The 23,895-nt window shown below is 51.1% G+C and overlaps 1 protein-coding gene across 1 annotated transcript; it reads left to right on the top strand.

The window, feature by feature from the left end:
- Positions 1-9,399: 9,399 nt before the first annotated feature.
- On the top strand, positions 9,400-19,988 carry LOC130609090 (angiopoietin-related protein 7-like). The gene is made up of 6 exons (XM_057427693.1): positions 9,400-9,831; positions 14,193-14,415; positions 15,873-16,010; positions 17,376-17,592; positions 18,989-19,184; positions 19,622-19,988. The coding sequence occupies exons 1-6, from the start codon at positions 9,400-9,402 to the stop codon at positions 19,766-19,768; spliced, it is 1,353 nt and encodes a 450-aa protein (XP_057283676.1). The 3' UTR covers positions 19,769-19,988.
- The last annotated feature ends 3,907 nt before the right edge of the window (positions 19,989-23,895 follow it).

The following is a 23,895-nucleotide window of genomic DNA, read 5'->3' as shown; positions in this document are numbered from 1 at the left end:
AGTGCCCGCAACTGCAAAACCCGCACATTCCTGTGTAACATTATCTAGGTGTTCCTGCTCCGGCAGGGGGATCGGACTAGATGATCTTTCGAGGTCCCTTCCAATCTCTAACATACTGTGATACTGTGATACTGTAATGGCCTCTGTAGCATTTCACACCTCCTCTGTGTCCTCCCCCTGACAGATCCCTCAATCTGCAATATTTATCCCTGATGGAGAGCTATTCTGAGGTACTTTATAGCCCAAACTGGAGCTATGATTCCCACTTTAAAGGCTTTTCCATCTTCATTAGGCCAATGTGAGCAGTTTATGTTTATAAAGAAGATGGGAAATCTATTTAGAAAACCTCACTGGGTTGAGCAGCTGCAGGTGAGGGCTGAGATGAAGCATCCTGTGCTTTGTCAGCCCTAGGTGCTGGATGCCTCCCTGCTCACCGGTCCTGCAGCCGGTGCTTTCAGTCCTCCTTCCAGGAGACGACTGCAGATGGAGCTCAGCCTCCCTGCTCCCAGTGCTGGGAAGCTCAGCATCTCCTGGGGACCCAGCATCTCTGGAGGATTCAGGAGTGCCACCTCTGTAATTGGGGTGCTCCCCCTCCCAGCGCAGGGCTTTATCCCAGTGTAAATACACAATACTCATTATAGTTTATTACACAGCTTATTTGTATTTTCCAAGGAAGGTGTGTAAATGACCAGTGGGTGCAGCCAACTCCCAGGCAGATGAAAGAGGAGGCCAACAAGAAAAGGACCCTCCAGCAATGAGAAAACCCATTAGGAGGAACCTCTTCCTTCTTCTTCTTGAGCAGGGGAGAGATGAAGCCTATCCAGGACCATGTAACCACACTGTACACATGCTTGCAAGTGCAGCATCCTCCAACCCCTGGCTCTGAGTGGACCAGCACCACGGCATGGCCCCAGGGCTCTGCTCCAGCAAACTGCTCAGCTCTGGAGAGTTTCTAGAGGGTTACATTGAATGAGACCTGGTGGTTCCATCACAACCTGTCCCTGCAGAAGCCACACGTTCAGGACGTGCAGACCTTTCCCGGCAGGGCAGGACAGGGTTGAGGCATCCACGGGCGAAGGGGTGCCTTACCTGTGTGACTTCTGGCCTTTCTGTTTTAATTTGGAGAACAAGGTCACACCTGGGTGTGAATCAGCTCCAGGTCGAGGTGTGAATATCACAGCTCTGCTCAAATCCCACGGGATGCGAGGTGCCCGTCCTGCCAGGCTGTAAACAGCCACGTCAATGGGCAAGATGTGCTCTGGGGCTTGCAAATACCTTGTGACGTCCATGCAGGTTTGTTCTAGGACCTGCATGTCGCTCCAGCACAGACACGTGCCCTTGGATGCAGTCAGTCCCCTTCCCTGTTATCTGAGGAGAGATTTCCTGCAGTGCTCTGCAGACAGTTCATGGAATCACAGACTGGTTTGGGTTTGAAAGGACCTTAAAGCTCCTCCAGTTCCAACCCCTGCCATGGGAAACCTGGGTCACGAAGAACAATTAGGAGTTGTTATCTAAGGCAAGCATCCTTTTGAACTCTTGTGTCATTGTAAATCATAGAATCATCATAGAATCACAGAATGGTTTGGGTTGGAAGGGACCTTAAAGCTCCTCCAGTTCCAACCCCTGCCACGGGCAGGGACACCTTCCACTAGACCAGGTTGCTCCAAGCCCCGTCCAACCTGGCCTTGAACACTGCCAGGGATGGGGCAGCCACAGCTTCTCTGGGCAACCTGTGCCAGGGCCTCACCACCCTCACAGGGAAGAACTTCTGCCTCAGATCTCATCTCAATCTCCCCTCTGTCAGGTTAAAGCCATTCCCCCTTGTCCTGTCCCTACAGGCCCTTGTCAAAAGCCCCTCTCCAGCTTTCTTGTTGGCCCCTTTATATGCTAGAAGCTGCTCTAAGGTCTCCCTGGGCCTCCTCTTCACCAGGCTGAACAAGCCCAGTCTCCATAGCAGAGGTGCTCCAGCACTCGGAGCATCCTCGTGGCCTCCTCTGGACTCCAACAGCTCCACGTTCTTCTTATGTTGGGGCCCCAGAGCTGGACACAGGACTGCAGGGGGTTCTCACAAAAGCAGAGTCTATTCCACCATTCGACCAGGTCTCCTGGGCTCAGCACCCACTTCTGCTCCTGCCCAGGTGCAGCACTCAGGTGGGGTGAGGAAGGATGCTGAGGACTCTGCTCCATCCAGACTATCTTCATCTTGTGTTTGACGAAGCAGATAAGGATGGATCTGCAGGGCAGCTGCATTAAGGGCTTGTGCAGGATATAATGCAGGAGACACCAGCATAAAATAATCTTTCTCCATTGCCTGGAGATTTTGAATCCAGAAGAGACCTATTGATCTTAAATCTGAGCCTTGGGACCAGTGGCTGGCAGGTCAGTCACAGGATTAGGGCTTCTCCTGGTGCATAAATGTAGGTTCTCACATCTGCAGCAGTGTTTTCCAGCTGGCTTTGATCAAGGTAGCCCTTCTGAGCCCCCGTGCCCACAGCAGGCAGTGAAACATAATCCCTGCACCTTGCTCTTGGAGGAAAATGCTGGTGCTTGCTTGGTCATAGCCTCTCATTAGGAGCAAGAACAGCTCTGAAATCAGGGACTGGGAATCCCACCCCTGATTCCTTGGCCCAGCAGGCACCTGTACCAGGCTCAAGTTCATGTGAAGGTGCTGAGCTCCAGAGCAAGAGCAGCCCAGGGCAGCCTCCAGTAGAAAACAAACTCCCTCATGGCACACATGAGTTTCATTGCAGAGAGAGAGGTTCTTTTCCTTTCTACTGCGGTCAACTGGTTTTCCTACACCTTTGATAAAAGCAGGGTCAGACTTAAAATGGAAGAAATAAAGGGCTGTGTGGCATGTGAACTAATAGCGCTTTTTGCTGCTCTACTTCAGCTTTCTGATGCCAGTGCCTTCTCCTCAGCCCTATTTATACACTAAGTTCTGTAATTATGTCTAATTCTGATTCGAACCAAAATTGAGCACTTCTCTAAGAACAGCCAGCTGAAGGCATCTGAGGACCTGAACGCTGTCACTCTGGTATCTTTGCCTGTAGGTGTTTTCTGGGATGACTTCTGATACATTTCAATGTAGGTGTTTTCTGGCATCATCTTTTCTTCCAGATATTTGCACAGAGCTTGAGTCACATCACCCCGCTGGATAGATCATGCACTGACTATAACTGCAGGATCCATGAAGGACTGCAGCGAACCTTTTACTCGTACAAGCTCCTATAAGAATGAAAGCCTTTTCAGCTTCAACAGGTTTCTTTCTGCTGCTGAGTTCATGGTGAAAGACGCATCTTCGCTGCAGCAGCTTGTGCTTGTTAGGAGGAGAGGCTGATAATTAGTGGGTCATGGTGTTTAATAGCCCTTCAAGGAATTGTTTTTCACCATTTCTTCCAGTTTTCTGTTTAAGCCAATTGACTTTCGGTGCCTACAGCAGCATTGCTCGGCCCACTTCCCTGCTCTGTAAAGAAGTGCCTCACTTTTGATTTCAGCTGCAGTGTGCCTACAAGAAATCTGGAGAGGGGCTTTTGACAAGGGTCTGTAGGGACAGGACAAGGGGGAATGGCTTTAACCTGACAGAGGGGAGATCGAGATGAGACTTTAGGCAGAAGTTCTTCCCTGTGAGGGTGGTGAGGCCCTGGCACAGGGTGCCCAGAGAAGCTGTGGCTGCCCCATCCCTGGCAGTGTTCAAGGCCAGGTTGGATGGGGCTTGGAGCAACCTGGTCTGGTGGAAGGTGTCCCTGCCCGTGGCAGGGGTTGGAACTGGATGAGCTTTAAGGTCCCTTCCAACCCAAACCATTCTGTGATTCTATGATGATTCTATGATTTACAATGACACAAGAGTTCAAAAGGATGCTTGCCTTAGATAACAACTCCTAATTGTTCTTCGTGACCCTGGTTTCCCTTAGAAATTATGCACATCTTGCACCAGGACAGGATTTGTTGCACCAAGCAGAGTGTGACGGGGACCCAGAGCCTTGGGATACTTGACTGGAATAAAAGGGCTTGGGTTGCCATCGTGCAATGCTTGGGGATGCTCCCAGGCAGCATCTGCTCTTGGTGAAGATGTAGCTGGTGGTCCTGTCCCTGCAGAGGAAGACCCCTCCTTCTGAAAGCAGCTCCTTGGGTCCCGGCTCTCCCTCTAAGGACATGGAGGTCCCCTGGGATGTGGCTCCTTCTTTGGTGACAGCAAAGCCAGACCAGACCATGGGCTGGGAGGAGCTGCCTGGCTTTCAGCTGGCTAAACACACCAGGGATAAATCCTGCTATCCCTCTGGGGCCAGGACTGGATCATCTCCCCCTGCCTGGCATGGGTATGCACAGGCCCTGGGATTAGCCCAAGGCAGGACCATCCCCAAAATTGCCCAGTTCAGCATTTTCTTTCCTCATTCATGGAGCCTTTCTTTACTTTTTGAGCCAGTCATACACACACACACTCACACACACACACACACGGATGCTGTACACACACACACACGCACCCAGAGCCAAATCCCTGATTACTGCCCATGCCCCTAAGAGGGATTACAGCTTCTTAGGTGGGGGAGCTGGCTTTTGGTGGGGTTTAGGAGCCCAGCAGGGACTTCATCCCTGCAACCCAGAGCTTCTGGTGCTTTTGGGGTCCCATGGGAGAACTGCACCCAGCCCCTTTGGCACTCAGCCGTGTCATTTTCCTCCTCTCTGCAACTTCAACCCACTTTAAATCACGCATTGGAACTGCAGAAAGTAAGAGAGGATGGGAGAGGGATTGGGGAGGCTGCAGGGTGCCAAGACAAGAGCTTGCTCCTTCAGAATGTCACCTCTGCCCAGGACTGGTGCTCTCAAGCAGGATTAAGGGCAAAGGCACTTAATAAAGCTGCTGGGCAGAGCCAGATCCCTGCAAGATTCCAAAGCAGCCCTGAGCCCTGTGGTGCCTTCCTGAGCACAAAGCAGCTCCCCAGCTCCAGCTGGACGCTAGGTCTCCATCCAGTGGAAGCACCCCTTCCCCAGGGCAGCTTTCTCTCCAGGGCTTGGAGCAGGCAGAAAGCATGAGCCCTGGAAACCCATGGCTCCTGTACCTCAGGGTATGGCTTTTGATGGTATCCGTGGAGCGTGACCCCTGTCAGTGGAGCAGCACTGAGGTTTTAGTCTCATTTGGGGTTCCCTGGTCCTAAGGAGCCTCTGAACTACCTCTTACTGCTGATTGTTTTATAGCAAATCACTGATTATTGGTGTTAGTGGTGGGACCTACTTCAGGGCGTTGCAATTCTGGAACAGTGGGGAGGGTAGGGCTGGGTTAGTTTGTCCTTTCCTCTGGGAGGCCAAGGCAGGGTCAGGGGTGGAGGATTATCCAGGGATAGCTGGAGGGACTCTCTTCACTCCAATGGGCAGGAATGAGAAATGGAAAAGTATTGCGATTTTTGACATTTCTCTCTCAGAGAGAGACCATGCGAGAGCTAGCGGCTTGTTTGCACACCAGGGGCATATAAGTTGGTGAAGGCTGGCCACAGGCTCATTGAGCACAGGTGAGACCTGGGCAATGGTGGTGGGGACCCCTTCTCCTCCAGAAACTGCAGTGAGGAGTGAATGGAGGGATGGCACTGGAAGAAAAGATGTTGCATGCCCATGGAAATGTTTTGTGTTCCTGCATTTGGAAGGAAGCAAATGGGAGACCATGGAAGTGCACAGGCTTCATGGCTCTGCTCTGCACATCGTGTTTGGGATGAGAGGGCTACTCACTGGGACGTCTGAAGACCACCAGTGTGGTGTCATCAGCATCTATAACTTGGCAAAGAGTTGGCCAAGGGGTACCCAGGGCTCTTGCTGTTGGCTTCAATTAATCCTGGACCACTGAAGGAACTGTGGCTGAGGTCCCTCCAAACAGTAGAGAAGGAAGCCAAAGACAGGCAGACCAAAGGCTGAGCACTCAACCTTGGGTCTTTCAGAGCCGTTATCTATTAACATCACCCAGGCTCTCTCATTGAATTCCCTCCCCTTTTTTCCTCCAATCCTCGCTAAATGCTCCCCAAACAACTCAGACATCAATCGAAGGCAGAAGAAATGGCCGCGCTTTGTCTCCCTGAAGAGGCAGCTTTGCATCAAGCCCTGTCAGGGCAGCAGCTGGGAGCAGAGCCGCAAGCGGGGACCATTTTCACATCTCTCTTTGTGGAGGAGCAGCCTTGAGTGAAACACCACTCAAGGGGCATTGAATGAAATATATGTTTGCCTCTTCCATGTGGCATTCGGAGCCGTCTCCGCCTCTGACGCTAATGATCCAGATGAGGGTTGGCTTTTTCTTCTTTTTCCAAGAATAATGAGGAAAAGAAAATGAAAGGGAAAGGGGCTTGGAGGAGGGGAGGTCAGATCCATTTAGGAGCCCAAACTTTTATGGGGAGAGTGCCTCCTGAGTGGTCACACAAAGGGCCTGGCTGTACTTGGCTCCATCCCTCTTCCACCTCCTCTCCTCCACCACCTCCGGCCATGAAAAGGGGGAACCAGCACTGTAGGACCTCTGTGAAATATGAGGATAATGGATTTCGTTATAGACAAGTATATTAAAAGTCTATCCACTTGTATGCAATAAGGAGAAGATGGTCTTTAGCTAATTGTGCTGGAGGAGCTCTTGGCTAGGATTCAAGAGTGAGATGCTCCTCTGGGTCCCCTGCCCTGATACCCCCTCACACCACCCCATGAAGAGTAGTCTGTGGGGTGCAATTCATCTTATCATCATTTTGGTGTGGTATCTACCATAGCATCCTTTTTCTTTCCACTGTGTGTGGGGTGGCTCAGGACAACCCTGGAGGGTAAAAGTCTGGCCAGAGGAAAAACTCATGTGGTGGCGAGTTGAGTTTGCTGGTGCAGCAGTGAAATCCAGCCCAAAGAGGTGTGCCAGTACTGAAAGGTCTCCACATCCATCACATCCTTATGGACCACCACTTCTCCCTTCCCTGAAAGGACCTTTTGTGTTTTCCCTGGCCCCTAGCCCCATTTTCCCATTGTCTGCCCATGGTGTGCCTTCACACAGCACTTCTCTTGCTGTTCTTCATAGCAGAGTTTGCTGGCTGATCTCCAGGTTCCATTCCCCTGTTCTACTGTTCTACAGCTGTAGAACTGTTCTACAGCTCCTGCTAGCTCCAGGAAGGATGTTTCAGCCTTATTTTCCCCTCCCACAAGTTGAAGCCCCCTTTGAAGAAGAGCAGAGGTAGCTTGGCTGGAGGCAGCATGTGCGAAGAGGTGTGATTCTTGGAGGAATCCAGGTCCCTGCCCCAGCAAGATGAGTGTTCTCAGGATGTTCTCCCATCTGGGGGGAGCTGGAGTGATCTGCTCCCTGCCTGGGCTGGCTGCTCTCCATTCATTAGTGAGCATGAGGTTGGGGAAGGTTCCCCTTGCACAAGGCCTTGCTGCTGGATCCTTCCTCTCCAAGCACCCAGGGTGGTGGATACAGACACAAATGCTTATTGTGACAGAGAAGATCAGTGCAGGGCACAGTAACATGTCCTCAGCTGGCAGGACTCCGAGGCTCCACATCCTCCTGCTCTGCTCCAACCAAGGCCCCACAAAGACAAAGAACAGAAATAAAACTGCTTCACCTGAAAGTTTTACACCCTGAAAGCAGAGCCAACTGCGATAGATGCCGAAGCACCAGTGAGGTTAGTGCCTCTCCAAGCCACCCCAGCAGATGTTTGCTAATGAAGTTCCCCTTCTCCAGGCAGCTCCTCTGTTCCTGGATGCCTCCTGAGCTGGTTTCAGTGTTTCATTCATGGGAATCAGTCTGGGAACATAATCTGGAAATTCTTTGCATTAAGGGAAGAAAACTCAACAGCCAACAGCTTTGTCCAATATGGAAACCTCCTGTTTCATTCATTCATCTGAATGGTTATCATATGTAATCAAGCAAGCCTGTTGACAGATGAACTTAAGGTCCTCTCCAACCCTAATTGTTTTATGATTCTATGATCACTCCCTTGCAAAAGCAAAGAGGAAGCCCCGGGCTAGTGAACAATATAAGTGATGGCTGTTCTCTGACGTGAGGCCCCTCCATGGCCAGGTTGGAAAGCTTTCTCTCTGAAACTGCTGAGGTGAAGCAGGTCACTCCATGCTGGATGAACCTGCCCTCTCCCCAAAACCCATTCCCAGGGTGGGACAGGGGAGTTCTAGGCAAGAAAAAGCCATGCCCTCCTGCTGAGGCACCAGCTTATTTCCCCATACTCTGATAAGGTCACATCAGGACCTGTGCTCCTCCCTCCTGTGTGTCATCAGAGACCAGCGGCTCTCTTGGCCCTATTTATAGTGCAGTGATAGGATCAGGGGGAATAAGCATTTAGTGCCCCCTCAGTCACACCAGGATCCCCATGGCCAGACAGTGCTCGCTGCTCTTTGCTCTCACCACCATAGAGCTTTGCCAGGACTTTTGAAGGTATGTTGGGAGCTGGGGTGCCTCTTGCTGGGAGCTTGGGTGCCCCTGGGGAGCCATGACATCCCTCACAGTTTCCTGTCCTCATCCCAGTGGGATGGGGACGGCTTTTGGTGGGGATAAACCTTGGGAGCAGACCCAGAGTATGATGCTGTAGCTGGGAGTCCCTGTTGGGCACCTCTGGCTTCAAGGGGACCCTGATTTCTCTGGATAAAAGGGACAAAGTAATGTATTTGTCTCTTCTGGATGCTGGTCAGGCCACCATCCCTCCACCCCCTTTGGACCTGAGCCCATGTGGGGCAATCAGCCCACAGCCAGGGTCCATCCAGACTGCCCCAGGGACGGGTTGACTGGGAGTCTGATCCTGTCCAGGGATGGTCTGGGCTTCTCATGTAGATGGCCTCCGTTCATTTGATAACTCCATCTATGTTACATCTGCCAAGAAAAGGTCATGCACAGGGGCAAGGAGAGAGCCCTAAATCTGTGCCCTTTGTCCCTGGGCTGTGGGAATAGCTGGAGGGTGCCAGGGAAGGTGGGAGGACCTGTCAGTTTGCTGCAGGCAGGCAGCATGGTGGGGAGGGTTGGTTGTTTATCCTTCCTCTCCATCATCCATCTCCTTGCTTTGATTCCCATTTCAGGGAGCAGCAGCATAGTGGAATGCCTTGTTCGCAGGAGCCAGCTCCTTCCCATGCACGGTCCTGCATGGGCAGTAAGCCCTTCCCGAAGGGCTGACCATCCCCAGCCAGACCTTAACACCCTCCAAGCCAACCGGCAGCTCTGCAGGAGGGGAAAACGTGGAGCCTGACCAGGAGAGCGGAGTAGCTCCCATTGGAACTGATCCTGGCTTGGGACTGAGGAGGATGCTCTGCGGGGACAGGCAGCTCCTTTGCCTTCAGTCCTTGGCTCTAGAATCCCTACTGATTCCCTTATAGCTACAGCCTCACTCAGCAGACCTGATGTTATGCCCTGAGGACTGCCACCGTTCTCCCCAGCACTGTTTGATGATGAGACACGGTGTGTCCCCCTTGGGGACCATCCTCCCCTGCCTGACGGAGGCCTGTCCCAGCACCAGCTCAGCCAGGGCAGCTTTGCTGTCCCTCATCTTCGTGGCCACGCTGAGCAGCCCCTCGCTGCAGAAATCCCTGCCTGCGGCGTACAGAGACCACGAGGGTCCCCAGGATGGCACGGGCCTGATCCAGTGCGGGGAGTACAGCAACCAGGTGCTGCCCAACGGCCGCTGTAAGATCGTGGCCACGCTGCCGCAGGGGGACGAGCAGCGGTGCCCGGATTTGTTCCGTTGCACCGACGAGGTGTCCTACTGGCTCCATGAGAATGAGGAGCGCAAGCAGCAGATCCTGGAGCTGCGGGAGCTGATTTCAGAGCTACAGGAGGAGCTGAGGAACCACCGGCACCGCATCAAAGCCCTTGAGCTCCAGGTAAAGGGCTGCCCCTCGCAGACTCCCGTCCCTGTAAGTCCCTCCCCGTGGTTCCTTCCAGCTCCCAGCAGTTTGCAGGGTGAAGACGCCCGGTGAAGCATATGGTATTGCTCTGACCACAGGCTGGGATATCTGTTAAACCCAGCTGCTCCTGGCTCAGGAGCCTTCCAGGGCTGATCTTTCTTAACATCAGCCACAAACCCCTCAGTGTTTTATCTGTGCTGTCTCCTCCACCTCCAAGCCTGCCTTGGGTTGCTGATCCATCCCATTGCCCATAACAGTATCCCAGATTACACGTGGAGTTTCAGGTGCTCAGTGAAGGACCACATCTTAGACAGCAACAGCTGAGCAGGAGAATCCCTGACCTCCAGCCCATGGTACCATTCCTGCTGTGTCCTTTCTGAGGCTCATCCCACCCCAGCTCCATTCACCAGCCCCACAGCCTAAGGTTAAGGATCCTCACAATACTTCTGATTGCTAGGTTTAAGAAATGGGGAGAACAAAGGCTGTGTCGATGACGGACATGGCCTTGACCATCTGTGTGTGACAGACATGGCTGCATGGACAGCACACACCAGCTGTGTGATGGGCACGGACTTGACCATCTTGGTTTTGTCCACAGGACACAAGAGGCAAGTTTTTCATTGTAAGAACAATCGGACATTGGAATAATCTCCCTAGGGAAGTGGTTAGGATTTGGCTGGACGAGGTGCTGGCCCATCTAGTCTAGGTCATGCTTTGCCTGGAAAAGTTGGACGAGATCATCCTTGAGGTCCCCTCCAATCTGGGATTCTGTGATGGTGTGATTTTATGACAAGTTACTCTCAAGGGTGCTGGAGTGTGCCAAGCTGTGTGAACCACACCATGAAGCAGCTCTGAAGGAGATGGGGCTGCTGTAGGTGTTGCTGGGCTCCTCACCAGCAGCGGGGAGTAGAGGGATGCAGGATGCACTCAGGTGTCCCAGAGCAGCCAGGTCCCAGGTCCTACCTGAAGGTCTCCAAGTAGTTTATACCTGGGGGGACAGTACCAGCAACATCTGAACCACCAAGATACTGCCCCACTCAGAAAGGGGACATCCTCTGAGAGCATCTGTAGAGCATTCCAGACTTTGACCAGAAAAGGCCCTGAGTAAATGGATCCAGCTTGGAAATTGTCCCTGTTTTCTGCAGGGGGGTGGGCTGAAGGCCTCCAGCCATTCCTTCCAACCTCAGTTTTTTGCCATGAGTCTAAAATCAAAGGGATGGGAGGCCCAGAATCATAGAATCCCAGAATGGTTTGGGTTGGAAGGGACCTTAAAGCTCACCCAGTTCCAACCCCCTGCCATGGGCAGGGACACGTTCCACTAGACCAGGTCACACCAGGCTCTGTTCAAAATCAGGAGAGTTTAGCTGAGAAGTAAGTGTGCCTCATCACCCTCCAAGCACTGGATAGTGGGGGAAACAAGAAGAAAAGTTCCATGCTGCAAAGGCTGTTGTAGCTGAATGGAGGAACCCAGAGGCAACAGCAAAGCTGCTTTCCTCTGCTCCCCGCCAGTGTTAGGATTCTCCCACAAGGAGTTTACCTGCGGTGTTGCTCTGGCCATTTCCCCATGCCTGTGCCCAGCCCAGGAAGCTGCTTTCCTCGTGCATGCCTGCATCTCCACCGCTGTGTCAGCCTGGGCAGATCTCCTCCCACTGAGGAGCTGTTGCTCCCTTAATCCGCCCTCATCAATCAGCCTCCGGCTGCTGCTGCTTGGTATCCCTGGGGTTTGCCATCAGTATATCTGTGGAGCTCAGCGTGGGTTTGTCTGTCCAAGCGGAGACATCTCTCTGAGCTCAGCATCCCTTTCTGAGCTGAGTGAGAGCAACAGGCTCTTCCAGGTCACAGCTCCTCCCGGGCTTATGGGGACACCAAATTGGGCCAGGCAGGTTGCCCCCATCTCTGCCATGCTTCCCTTCTTCCAGTGCAATTCAGGGAGCATAAGGAACCCCCTCACCCAGCCCTCCCTGTGCATTGCCAGTCCTATTTATTGCATTTGCATGGCTGGGGTATGCACAGAGCAGGACCTTGAGGTGCAAAACCACAGCCCTGGTCCCACCAGTGCAGGGGGATGCAGGGAAGGGAGCAGCACCAGGTCGCTGTCGTGGTTGTGCTGGCTTTAATCAGCAGCAGGAATAAAGGAAAGGTATCAACTATGGAGGAGGGGACTGTCTGGGAGAGCTCATCATGGGGTTTACTTGGAGAGCTGATGTGTGGGTGAAGGAGCTGGAAGGAGCCTGTATCAGTCACAGCTCACAGAGCAGGTCAGGGGGGACGTGGCTGATTTATGGTAGAGCTGGAGACATTGCAGTCCTGAAAAGGAAAGCACCGTGGCGTTGCATGCTGTAATTCCCACTTCCCTGCCTATCTAGCTGCTCTGGATTTCGGGATACAGGCAGGCTGAATGGGCTTTCAGCAGGGCCACACAGATGATGCTCAAGCAGCATTGGGAAAGATATTATAGAGTTTCTGTTAGTTGCTGGTACAATGACCCAGAAGTGGTGATGCCATCTCCTGGGAACAGCAATCTGAGATGTGTTCTGGCAGGAATGGGGACCGAGGTGTGAGCTGAGTCCTGGGAGCAGCTGAAAGGGAAGAAAACATACTCTGGGATGCAAACCCTCCAGCGGAAGGAAATCCCTGTCCCTCGGCAGCCCCATGGCAGTTTTGCCTGTAGGGATGCTTCAAGTGCCGAATCTCTTGCTCCCAGGGATATTCAATAAGCTGCATGCTTGCACAGACATCTAATAATCCAGATTTGCCCCTGGTGCTGTGACATAGAAAATAAACAAGCTCACTTCTTTCCAGGGTCTTGGGGTGGTTTGTGAGCTCCAGGCAGTGACACCGAGTGGGTGATGGAGGAAGAGATGATGCACTCGGGACAGAAAAGAGCAGTGCTGGTGGAGAACCAGCACCCCTGCACTGCAGATGGGGGTCTGGGGTTGCCAGACCCACACAGGATGGATTGGGGAGCACGGGGTAGAGCTGTTGCATTGCCCAGGGGAGGGAAGGGGGGTTCCCAGGCTGCTGTGGGATTTTGGAGGTGCTGTTTAAGGCCTGTTCTGCCATCTAATGGACAGGGAGCACTGAGCAAGGCAGGAGAGTGTGTCTGCAGTGGGTGGCGGGGCGTGTTTGTAGAATCATAGAATTGTAGAATCCTAGACTGATTTGGGTTGGAAGGAACCATAAAGCTCATCCAGTCTCAACCCCTGCCATGGGCAGGGACACCTTCCACTAGACCAGGTTGCTTCAAGCCCCGTCCAACCTGGCCTTGAACACTGCCAGGGATGGGGCAGCCACAGCTTCTCTGGGCAACCTGTGCCAGGGCCTCACCACCCTCACAGGGAAGAACTTCTGCCTAAGAGCTCATCTCACTCTCCCCTCTGTCAGTTTAAATCCATTCCCCCTTGTCCTGTCCCTACAGACTCTTGTCAAAAGCCCCTCTCCAGCTTTCTTGTCAGCCCCTTTAGGCACTGGAAGCTGCTCTAAGGTCTCTCCGGAGCCTTCTCTTCTCCAGGCTGAACAAGCCCAGCTCTCTCAGCCTGTCTCCATAGCAGAGGTGCTCCAGCCCTCAGAGCATCTTCATGGCCTCTGGACCTGATACAACGATTCCACGTCCTTATATTGGTGGCCCCAGAGCTGGACTCAGTTCTGTGAGCGCTGGCAGGGCTCGGGGTGCCCTTCTCCTGCTATGAGCTAAGGGCATCTCCAGCCAGCTTTTGAGTATTTTATATTTGATTAGAGACTGGCTGTCCTAAAAACAAGCAGCAACAGGGTCACGAAAGGCGTTGGGGTCCCGCATCACATCCCCTCCTTGCATAGCATGGGTGTTGTCACTGCTGTTTACAGGACACCAGCTGATGCCCCGAGAGCAGGAGATGGCTCATATTGCAACATGTTGAGATGCTGTGGAGCTCCTTGCAAAGTTATAAAACATAATATGATTCAAGAGGAGACTGGATAACTTTTTGGAAGGAAAACCCAGCTGGGGTGCATTGCTAAACACTTCCATGTTCTTCCAGGCTGCCTCCATGTTGCAACAGGTTGCAGACTGAAGGGTGTTTGTATATCCTATATGTTTCCCTGTTCTTGCAGCTTGCCTGTGCATGCCCTGCCTGCACCAGAGCCTGGGAACATTGAGCTACTTATGGTTCCCATGATGGGCTGGGGGCTGGTATGGGGATGGGGTGCAGGCACCATCCTTGGGGTCTTTTATCTCTGCTGATGCACGCAGCAAGTGCTCCTCTGTCCTCTTGCTCCCCTGACTGCCCATCTCCATGAGGTCCTGGGGCCATGTCGGTCCCCAGGCATCTCCCACATGGCACCTTTCTCCCTAACCACAGCACGAGGAGGCATCCAGCCGGAACCACAGCCTGGTTCAGCGGGTGCAGGACCTGGAGCATCGGTACAGCGAGGCCAGCACCCTGCAGCACATCCAGGCCACGCTGCTCTACGACATGCAGGCGCAGATTAACAACATTTCTGTCCTGACTGACTGGGCCTGGCGCAACCCCACCTGCCTGGGTCCTGCCGAGATGAGGCTGCAGGAGGAGATGCACCATCCAGGTGACGGGGAGCTGCTGGGATGGATGGGATGGGATACTTCATCCTCCCTCACGGGTAGCGAAGGAAAAGGCTGTGGGGAAACTGCTTTAAATCTCCTTTGCATTGGCCAGGAGTCTGATCTCACCCAACCTGCCTTCCCAGGAGGGCTCCTCAGAGCAATGGACACCTCTAGGGATGGCTTTCATGCTGTCTAGGAGATGGGTCCTGTCCCTCAGTGCCTCCTTTTTGTCTCTATGGGTAGTGTAAAATGCTCGCAAGGACCTGCTTGGGCTCTGACAACCAGGCTGGCATTGTTCCCACCATCACCCCACTGCAGTCAGCTGCATGAGCTTTCCTCACAGACTCAGGGACTGTTTGTCATCTGAAAAACCACACAAAACATAAACAATTTTTTTTTTCCTTCAAAAATCACAGCATGAAATTAGGGTTTTAATGAAACTCTATGACTTTGAAAAAAAAACAAACCTCTTTTCTGTTATTACTCACACTTTTCTTTAATGAATGCATTTAGATTTTTGCCAGGATTTGGGTTGTTTTCCTCAGAGGGGTTCCCATGCCAAGATTGAACAGGGCCACAGGCTAGCCAGCCTCTGCAAAGCTCAGCCTGGAGGTGCTAGCAGGGAAACTGAGTTCATGGTTGTGGGTCCATGGCAAGGGGTGGTGGTCTTTGAGAAGACAAAACTAGATGAGCCAGTCTGGTCCCCATGCCCCAGATCCCGTGTCTAGGAGGTGCATTGGAGAAGGATGAGTTGATACTTTTCCAGCATATTTTTCCAGCCCTTGAGGCTGGAATTCAGGTTGAGGGACAGAACTTTTTCCATATATTGAATCTAAATCTCCCCTCTCCAGCTTTCTTGTCAGCCCCTTTAGGCACTGGAAGCTGCTCTAAGGTCTCCCTGGAGCCTTCTCTTCTCCAGGCTGACTAAGACCAGCTCTCTCAGCCTGTCTCCATAGCAGGGGTGCTCCAGCCCTCTGATCATATCCCGATTAAAAACCTCTTTAGATTCACCAGAATGGTTTTGATCCCCTTCCCTTGTAAGACAGAACCCAGGTTTGTGTTACAGCACCAGTTTAGGAGAGGGAAAGCCACCTGCTTTTGTCTGCACTGACCATTGCTGGAGAACCAGCCTATTCTTTATCAGTGTAGAAGACCTTTAAGGTGTGAGATACCATCTAATTTGAGCCTTGAGAAACTCATATAATTTCTGTGTTGCCATTAACAAAAGAGTTGAACCAAAGACCATTCTCCAGCCCCAGCAGAGCTCAGCTAAGGAACCTTATCACTGATCACTACCCTCAGACACGAAGCCAGTGTGCTTCGGAGGTTTTCAGCTCCAGAAGAAGGTCTAAATCCAGGATTATTTGACTGACTGCATGAACACTGTGCTGGCTTTTGTTGTGTGCCCCTTCTTCCACACCATGCACTAAACACTGCGTTTCTCTGCTTCCTTTCCTAGAGGTGAGGCACGGCAGGAACTGCCCCATAGATTGTGCCTCAGTTTACTACAATGGGCTGCGGCGGTCTGGTGTCTACAGCATCATGCCCATAGTCGGAGGGATGCCTATTGAAGTGCTGTGTGAGATGGACACTGAAGGTACTCCTGGAGGCACCGACAGCATCTTCCAGCAGAGCTTTGGGTGGGATTTGTCCCACCTGAGAGTTGTGTCTCATATCTGAGTTATTCTGAGGCTACCTTATAGTCAGTGGGAGCAGAAGGGCTCTTCTCCAAGGACAGAGGACTTGTTCTCTCTGCTGGATATAGAAAGGGTTTGGATGAATTGCTCAAATTCAAATTGCTCAAATTCAGTTGCCTGAATGCAGGTGTTCAGTGGTCTTTAGGATGTCCTCATGCATCCAAGATATTTGCACTGCACTAGTGAACATGACACAGGGCTTAGGGGAAAATAATCCCTTGTGGGGTAGCAGCTGCTCACTGGGGGTATCTGGAGCATCTCTGTGTAGTTGAAAGCTATGTGTGGGCAATCACCAGTTGTAACTGTGCTGGAGTGAGGAGGAGGGACATAAATGCTCTCCCACATTTCTTTTGTAAACGAGGGTGCAGGTGCCTTCTCCGACCCTTTCTATCTAAATATTCATATGGAGACAGTCCTGTCATCACAAGGCACAAACTTACTAACAAAATTAGCGTGCAACACTTCAGTTTTGGAGGAACAATGTCAATCAGCAAGGAAATGGGGCAGTTCCTTGCCCCATGGATCTACTCCGGTCTGGATGGATGTGTTCATCCACGCACCCTATTCTGGGGGAAGGGGTTCAGCTCCCTACATGTAGGCATCTTGCCTGTTGGGGAATCTACAGGTGAACACAGCCTTGGTCATTAAGAAACAGGCTGTTCAAACAATGTGGCCTCTGTTATGTCATCTCTATTATTTGCCTGACCATCAACACAATCTTGGACACTGTAGAGTGACAGGCTGTACAAACAGCAAATAGAAAGATGGTCCCAATTCTCAGTCTCCCCCCCCAGCTTACAATATTGGAATAAAATGAGAGGAGAGAGTAATTTGGACAGATGGGAGAGCAGATGGAGACAGTGAGACAATACTGGGAGAGCTCGTGTGCCTCTGTGGTGCTGCAGGAACAGTACATAATAATCTCCAAACTCCAGGATCTCTGGTTTGTTCCAGGCCCAAAACATTTGCCTCCTGAGAACTACCAGCTCCCTCTCATCTAAAACCACCTTAAAATCTGAGACAGTCAAAGTGGAACATCATTATGAACCAGTGTGGGAGAGGTGGGAGCACTTTTCTATGACCTTTTATCCCTGTGCAATAACCAACACTATTTTGCCACTTGGTGGGATGCAGCATTACCTTGTTGAGCTGCAGATGGATCCTTCTAAGGTGGTCACCTCTAGATGACATCACTAAGGAGTCTGTCTGGGACCCCGTGGATGCTCCCTGGATGCTCCCAGCTTGCATTATGTCTCTCCTGGCAGGTGGGGGCTGGACAGTCATCCAGAGGCGTCAGGATGGCTCAGTTGATTTCAACCGGACCTGGAACGAGTACAAGGAGGGCTTTGGGGACCTCAATGGCGAGTTCTGGCTGGGCAATGAGAACATCCACAAGATGACAAACCAAGGGGACTACTCTCTTCGCATCGACCTTGAGGACTGGAACAGCAAGCACAAACATGCCTTCTACCAGGCCTTCAGGTAGAAATTGGGGTGTCCGTCCCTGTTTCTCATAGTTCAACTGGTTCAGTGCTGGGAGACCTTGAGGCATGGGAACCCCTTTGAGGTCAGAGTGACACTGTCTAGAATATATTTCAGACTGAGCCCAGGCTGTTTATCCTTTCTTTCCCACCGGGATTTGACCATCAATTTCTGCTGTGTAAGCTAGGGAATGTTCAGTGTCATTCAGCCCTGGCCAGCATCCCTAGGGGAAGGGAGCTGCAGGACGCAATGGACAGTCCCTAGTTGCTATGGGATATGATTTTTTTGTCAAAAATTATTGATCTCTATGTCAAAACCAGGATTTTGAGTCCTTGCTGGGCAGGCCCTCCTGCATCTCCCTATTTTAGTCATGTTTTGTTTTTTGCCCTCTCCATTCATGGCTTCTGCTTGCTGGGCCCGATGTAATGTCTTATAGTGTCTATAGCCCTTCCCCTCCACTGGTGTTTTATTTATCCATATTACACCCGTCACACCCTTTCTTAATCAGAGGTGACCAGATCTGTCTACACTGTCCCAAATGAACTCCTTCCCTGTCTCTACTGGAAATGCTTGTGGAAGTAATCCACCACAGGAGGATGTTCAAGGGAAGCACTGAACTTTAGATACATTAAAGCCTGAGGTCTTTGAATAGACCCCAAAACTGCTGGAAAAAAAAAATATAGTAGAATCATCACGGAATCACAGAATGGTTTGGGTTGGAAGGGATCTTAAAGCTCATCCAGTTCCAACCCCTGCCGCAGGCAGGGACACCTTCCACTAGACCAGGTTGCTCCAAGCCCCGTCCAACCTGGCCTTGAACACTGCCAGGGATGGGGCAGCCACAGCTTCTCTGGGCACCCTGTGCCAGCACCTCAGCACCCTCACAGGGAAGAACTTGATTTAAATCCCGATTTCCTAAGTGTGCATTAGAGCATCCCCCAGGAGCAAGTGTGTGCTCTGAATGGCCATCCTGATTTTTCTCATCAGATGTCATGTGCAATGGCATTGACCTTCAGTCTTTGTTAACCCAGGGAGAGATTACTCATTAGCTCCATTTAGGTGAAGAGCAGGATGCTTGTTATGTGGAGAGGAGGTAGTGCTGTGTAATTAGAGGGACTGCCTTGCCAAAGCTGCTGCAGTCCTTTATTGTGGTTTTAGAGTCACAGCCTGCCTGGTTCAGCCCTATAACAAGTGCCCTGAGTCATGACAAAATCATGCACATCCCACTGAAGGGAAAAACACACAATCTTGGGCTTTTAGAGTGATGAATCATAGCAGGGAGGCTGGCCAGAGCAGCAAGATGATTGCTAGGTGTCCACACCAGGAATGCAACAACCAGGTTGGAAAGGAGACTCAAACACTCCCTATTGAACACTTCCACCTTTGTTGCTTGCAGTATTGAGGACGAGGCAAACTATTACCGCCTGCATGTGGATGGGTTCAGCGGGACAGTGGAGGATTCGTTTGCCTGGTACCACAACAAGAGGAGCTTCAGCACACCCGACACAGGGAACATCTGTGCTGAGATTTCCCATGGAGGCTGGTGGTACCACCAGTGCTTTTTCTCCAACCTCAATGGGGTGTACTACAAGGTAAGGTGGAGGAATGAGGATGCAGATGTCAGCACATGAGATCCAGGGCTGGGAGGAGGTTGCTGGTCCTCACAGCACAGCAGTCCTTCCTGGATTGCCTTGCTGTCCAGGGAGGGAACAAAATGAGTGCTGGGCACCAAGGCAGCCTGGCTTTTTCTGTGCCACGGGTCAGGTACAAGTATTGTGACATCTCTGCACACTGAGGATGGGGCTGCATGGTGGAAACTTGTGGTACAGGTGACCCATACTGAGATGGATGGAAGCCAGCTCCATTGGGACCATTTGGAAAATGCTAGGTTTTACGTGCTGTTTTCACCATAGTGTCATTAAGCTCTTTGCTCCAGTGTTTCAGAGCAATTGGTTTTCTGATGCTCCCTTCCTGATGATACTTCCGTGTGTTTCCCATACCTGACCATCCTTCTTCCTCTGCACCACAGGGCGGCCGATACTCCATTAAAAATCGCAAGGCCCTGGGGCCGGATGGTATCGTGTGGTACTCATGGAAGGACACAGACTACTACTCCCTGAGGAAGGTGGTGATGATGATTCGACCGCGCACTTTCCGACCTCACCTCTCCCCGTGAAGGAACCTGGGGTGTTCATTTCTCTTCGCATTGAACGCTGGGGATAGAGAGCTGGAAATAGTTTGCTGTGAGCAAAAACTGATGCTGGAGAACCTGGAGGGACCATGTCACCATGCCTCTTGCTGCCTGTTTGCCTTTGAGAGGATTGAACCAGCAGAGGTGTCAAGACCCTCAACAAGCATTTGGGTGGTAAAAGCTCTTCTAAAAATGTGGAGGTAACTGCTGAGAAAGGCTTTACAAAGACAAGCATTTGGCTTGCCATTTCACTGGGTAGCAGCAGTCCTTGCCAGGCTTGGGCATCCCCAAGGCTTGAGACTAAATCTGATGGAGTGATGATGGACTGAGGCTGAACCTTAAGCTGAAGGGAGATGCTGAGTGCTCTGGCCACCAACCCAATGGTATTTTAGAAGGGAGCAAAGAACCAACAATTCTGTGTGTGTTTTCCACATGGGATGTGATAAACCAGTTACTGTGCTGTAAGGTGGGACTTTCTGGTGTTGGCAGAGTTTCTTTGTTCACATCACCGAGTACGTATTTGAAGGTCCACCACTGCAGGGTTGTGCTAGGGTGCTGAGATGGCCCTGGGGAAAGCCAGGAAATCCAGCATGCATCACCCAGGAAGAGTGTCACAAGCAAATGAGGAGAAAGGTGTGCAGTGACCCTCACCTTGTCTGGCAGAGATTGTGTTACACATGTGGACATGAGCTAGCTGCAGTAATAATACTCAAAATGAAAAGATTTCCAACTTTTCCATTCCATTTTTACCTTTATGTCCTTTCTCTGGCAAAGAACTTGTAACCAATTTTGTATGCACCCTAAAAGTGGTCTACAGGAATGATTAGACATGATTTTAAGTCTTTTTTTTACTGCCTTACAGTGGATAAAGAAAAGTCATTGTTGCTGTCTTTACATTTCCACTTGTAGTTGCAGTGAGAGACCCTCCTTTTTTCCTGACTTTGCCTCTTTGCAGTTATCAAGAGATGGAGGCTGGGACTTGGCCTCAGCCCTTATTGTGTTTGATGATGGATATTTAATTAGATTCTCTTTTTCCTGTTTCATGTGCACAGATGAGTTCAAAGAGGGTTCAGCAAAGGGGAAAAGCAGATATATTGTAGACAAAGCACTGTTCCTCTCAAAAACCTGCCTCCCAACTGATGCTCTGCTCACTCCTTGATGGTTTCTGTAGGTTTTTTACAGTATTCTGGACTACGTTTTTCCTGGAACTTCATTTTTCCTGGGCAAATGAAGCAGAAAAGTTACCTTCCAAGCATCCTACAGACTAACATCTGTAACATAATGAAACAGCATCCTTTGTCTTTCCCTCTGCTGGGTTTGTCTTGGTAGTCTTCCTTAGGGGATGTTCCTAAGACACGTCTGATGATGTTTGGGAATTGCAATGGGCTGGCCTACATGCGGTTGTACCATTATGCATCATGAACATCTGGGCACTACCAGCAGTGGGAGGAGAGCTTTATTGGCTCATGGCATATGCATCTCTAATATAATGCCTTTCTTTCATGACCTGACCTTCCCTCTTTGGACTGCAGGTGTTCAAAAGGCCATGATGTCCCCTGGTTAAGCAATCCTCTACTAAGACACTGATAAATCACTTGAATAAGCAACAACCTAATTAATTAATGTTATCATTATTAATCTACAGTCTGATTTTGCACATTATTGAACACAATGATAAAGGTATTGCAAATCTTATGAATCACATGCTACTGTTGCTGTATTACTTTACTATCCTTCCCTCTCCACATCTGTTCATACCAGGGTGCAAATGTCTCCCTTTTTAACCTTTGCGCTAAACCTTTTGTACATAGCCCTGATGGAGAGTCTAGCAGGTTGTCCAAGGGTATCCCATGTAACTGAGTACTCAGGTCAGAGTCACCACTGTCTGTAGGCATCCATCCTCCATCTACTGAAAGATCCCATTCTCCCGTGTTCCTTACCCAGTTCCATAACTTATTCCTCTTTTTCTCTCTATTTCTACTTTATCACATCTTTTTCTAAGCCGAATCAGCCCCTAATTATTTTTTATTTATTGGTCCAAATCATGTTACATCCATAATCAAATTTGTTGTATCTGATGTCATGACTGGCAGTCTTGGCCGTCTATGGCATTCCTGATACAGTTGTCTGATTACAGGTGGCTTTGCAAGACTCTGCACCCCAAAACTCCCCTAAAGTTAAGGGATTCATATTGGACTACACTAAGACAAATCATTCTGCTTCATTCTATGATTCATTCTATGATTCTGTCATCCTATGAGTCTATGATCTGCTGGGTGCTGGGCTTTGGGCAGCACACAGCAGTGTGTGGCTAAGCAAGAAACTAAAAACACTCAATCAAATGACCCTGTACACTCAATCCTGACTGGGGGAGGAAAGTGTGTCTGACTCCCCTCAGGACAGGATGCCCTACTGCGAGCCTGGCTCCTTCTTCCACTCTTCCCTTTCATACTCAAGCTAACCCCTGCCTTGTTAATTTGGCTGGTCGCATTATAGAGCTGTCTAAAGTGATATGGGGCAGGAAATTACAATGACAGAGCCTCATTGAGTGCAGCCATGAGGCAGACACCCCACAGGGTCTGTGCATTGCTGCACTGACCAGACAGCCCTGCAGGCCCCTGCACACTTGGACGTGCCCATTCTTGCTGCAGAATACCTTGGGCTACCAGCTGCTGCTGAGCTCTGTGTGTATGTGTGTATCTTGCTGGGGGAACAGCTACAGGACCTTACATTGTTTTGGCTCACAGCTACTCAAAACAGAGGAAGGTCCAAGGACAGTTTACATCTGACGTGTTAGGTCAATGCAAGTATTTCCACCTCTGTGATAATTAGGACCTAGTGTCCTTACTGGAGATGGAGGTGGTTTATAAGGGCTACCAGCCCATGCTCTGCAGTCTCCAGTCCCATGGCTGGGAAAGGCATCTGGACTGAGACTGGAAAAAATGCAGGAAAGGGGCACTGGGGTGGTGGTCATCAAGAAATCCTTGGTGAGGGCTGGATCTTGAAACCAAAACCATTCGAGGATTCTATGAACACTGGTCCTGTGTCCTTTCTTGAATGGTTCCTTTTGATACGGCCCCTTTGCTGTTATACCTGCCCATAATGGGAACCCTGAGCACGGCTGCTGTGTTCACAGGGAGGTCTGAGTCCCCACCTGGCCTTTGTTTTAATGTTGGCACTGAATCCCACACCCATGGGACCACCAGCTCTTTGGTTGGATACTCACCTTCCAAGGCTTCCCAGGGTCAGAGAGGGCCTGCTGAGCCCAGATCAGAGAGGATCAGGGCAGGGAGGACCTCCTTGGACCAGGAGGAAGGGGCAATTGTCCCCTCTGGAGTGCTAATCCTAACATTTGATGCCGTCACCTCTCTCAGGGTGAGGAAAAACAAGAGGGGAGTTGGTGCTGCTTCCTCCTTAGGGCTGGAGAACAAGAAATCCCTGGCTCTTCCCCTTGCCTTGAGGATGTGACATTTCCCTGTTGCCTGCTCCATGAATAGACAGAATGCCTCAGCTTAGACTTCGGCATGTCTCCAGCTACCTCCGTGCTTCCTTGCCATGCCAGCCAGCTCCCAGCACATGGCTGCAATCTGGCTCCAGCTCCCTGCTTCAGGTGTGGTGTAGGAGAGCATCACCACTGGGTGCCCCAGGGGTGCATGAGCCCAGGGTGCACAGCTGGGTGCAAGGGGCCGATAGTGCTGGAGGGCCAAAGGACTCCAAAGCTGCAGCAGTCCCACCACGCTGGGGTTTGGGCCGTGGGGGTGAAACAGACCCATCCCCTTGATACAAAAGCTCCCTCCCACCCTCATTTGCCCCAGCCCTGGTCGCTTTCCCCTTCCCAGTCTGACACTGGGATGCCCCTTCTAAAAAAAGCCACACGGAAGACACTGCACAGATCATGAGAAAACGAAAGAAATGCCAAGGCAGTTTATTTACAACTGTTGTATACAAAAAAGGACAGCTCGTGCCACAGCTGGAACAGCCCCCCCATCTCCTTCACCCGCTGCCCTCTCCCGTGTTCTTCCCCCCAGGGCTCTGGGGCCTGGATGAGCATCTTGGAGCACCGGTAAAGAGATGCGTTTCCCTCCAGACCTGAATCAGAGCTTGGGAAGCCT

This window comes from Pezoporus wallicus, unplaced genomic scaffold, assembly GCF_028554395.1.
Source record: "Pezoporus wallicus isolate ANWC-B61680 ecotype Strahan unplaced genomic scaffold, APGP_CSIRO_Pwel_v1 contig_6464, whole genome shotgun sequence".
NCBI classification, from domain to species: domain Eukaryota; kingdom Metazoa; phylum Chordata; class Aves; order Psittaciformes; family Psittacidae; genus Pezoporus; species Pezoporus wallicus.
The sequence above is the reverse complement of the archived record's forward strand: the minus strand, read 5'-3'. Positions and strand labels throughout refer to the sequence as shown.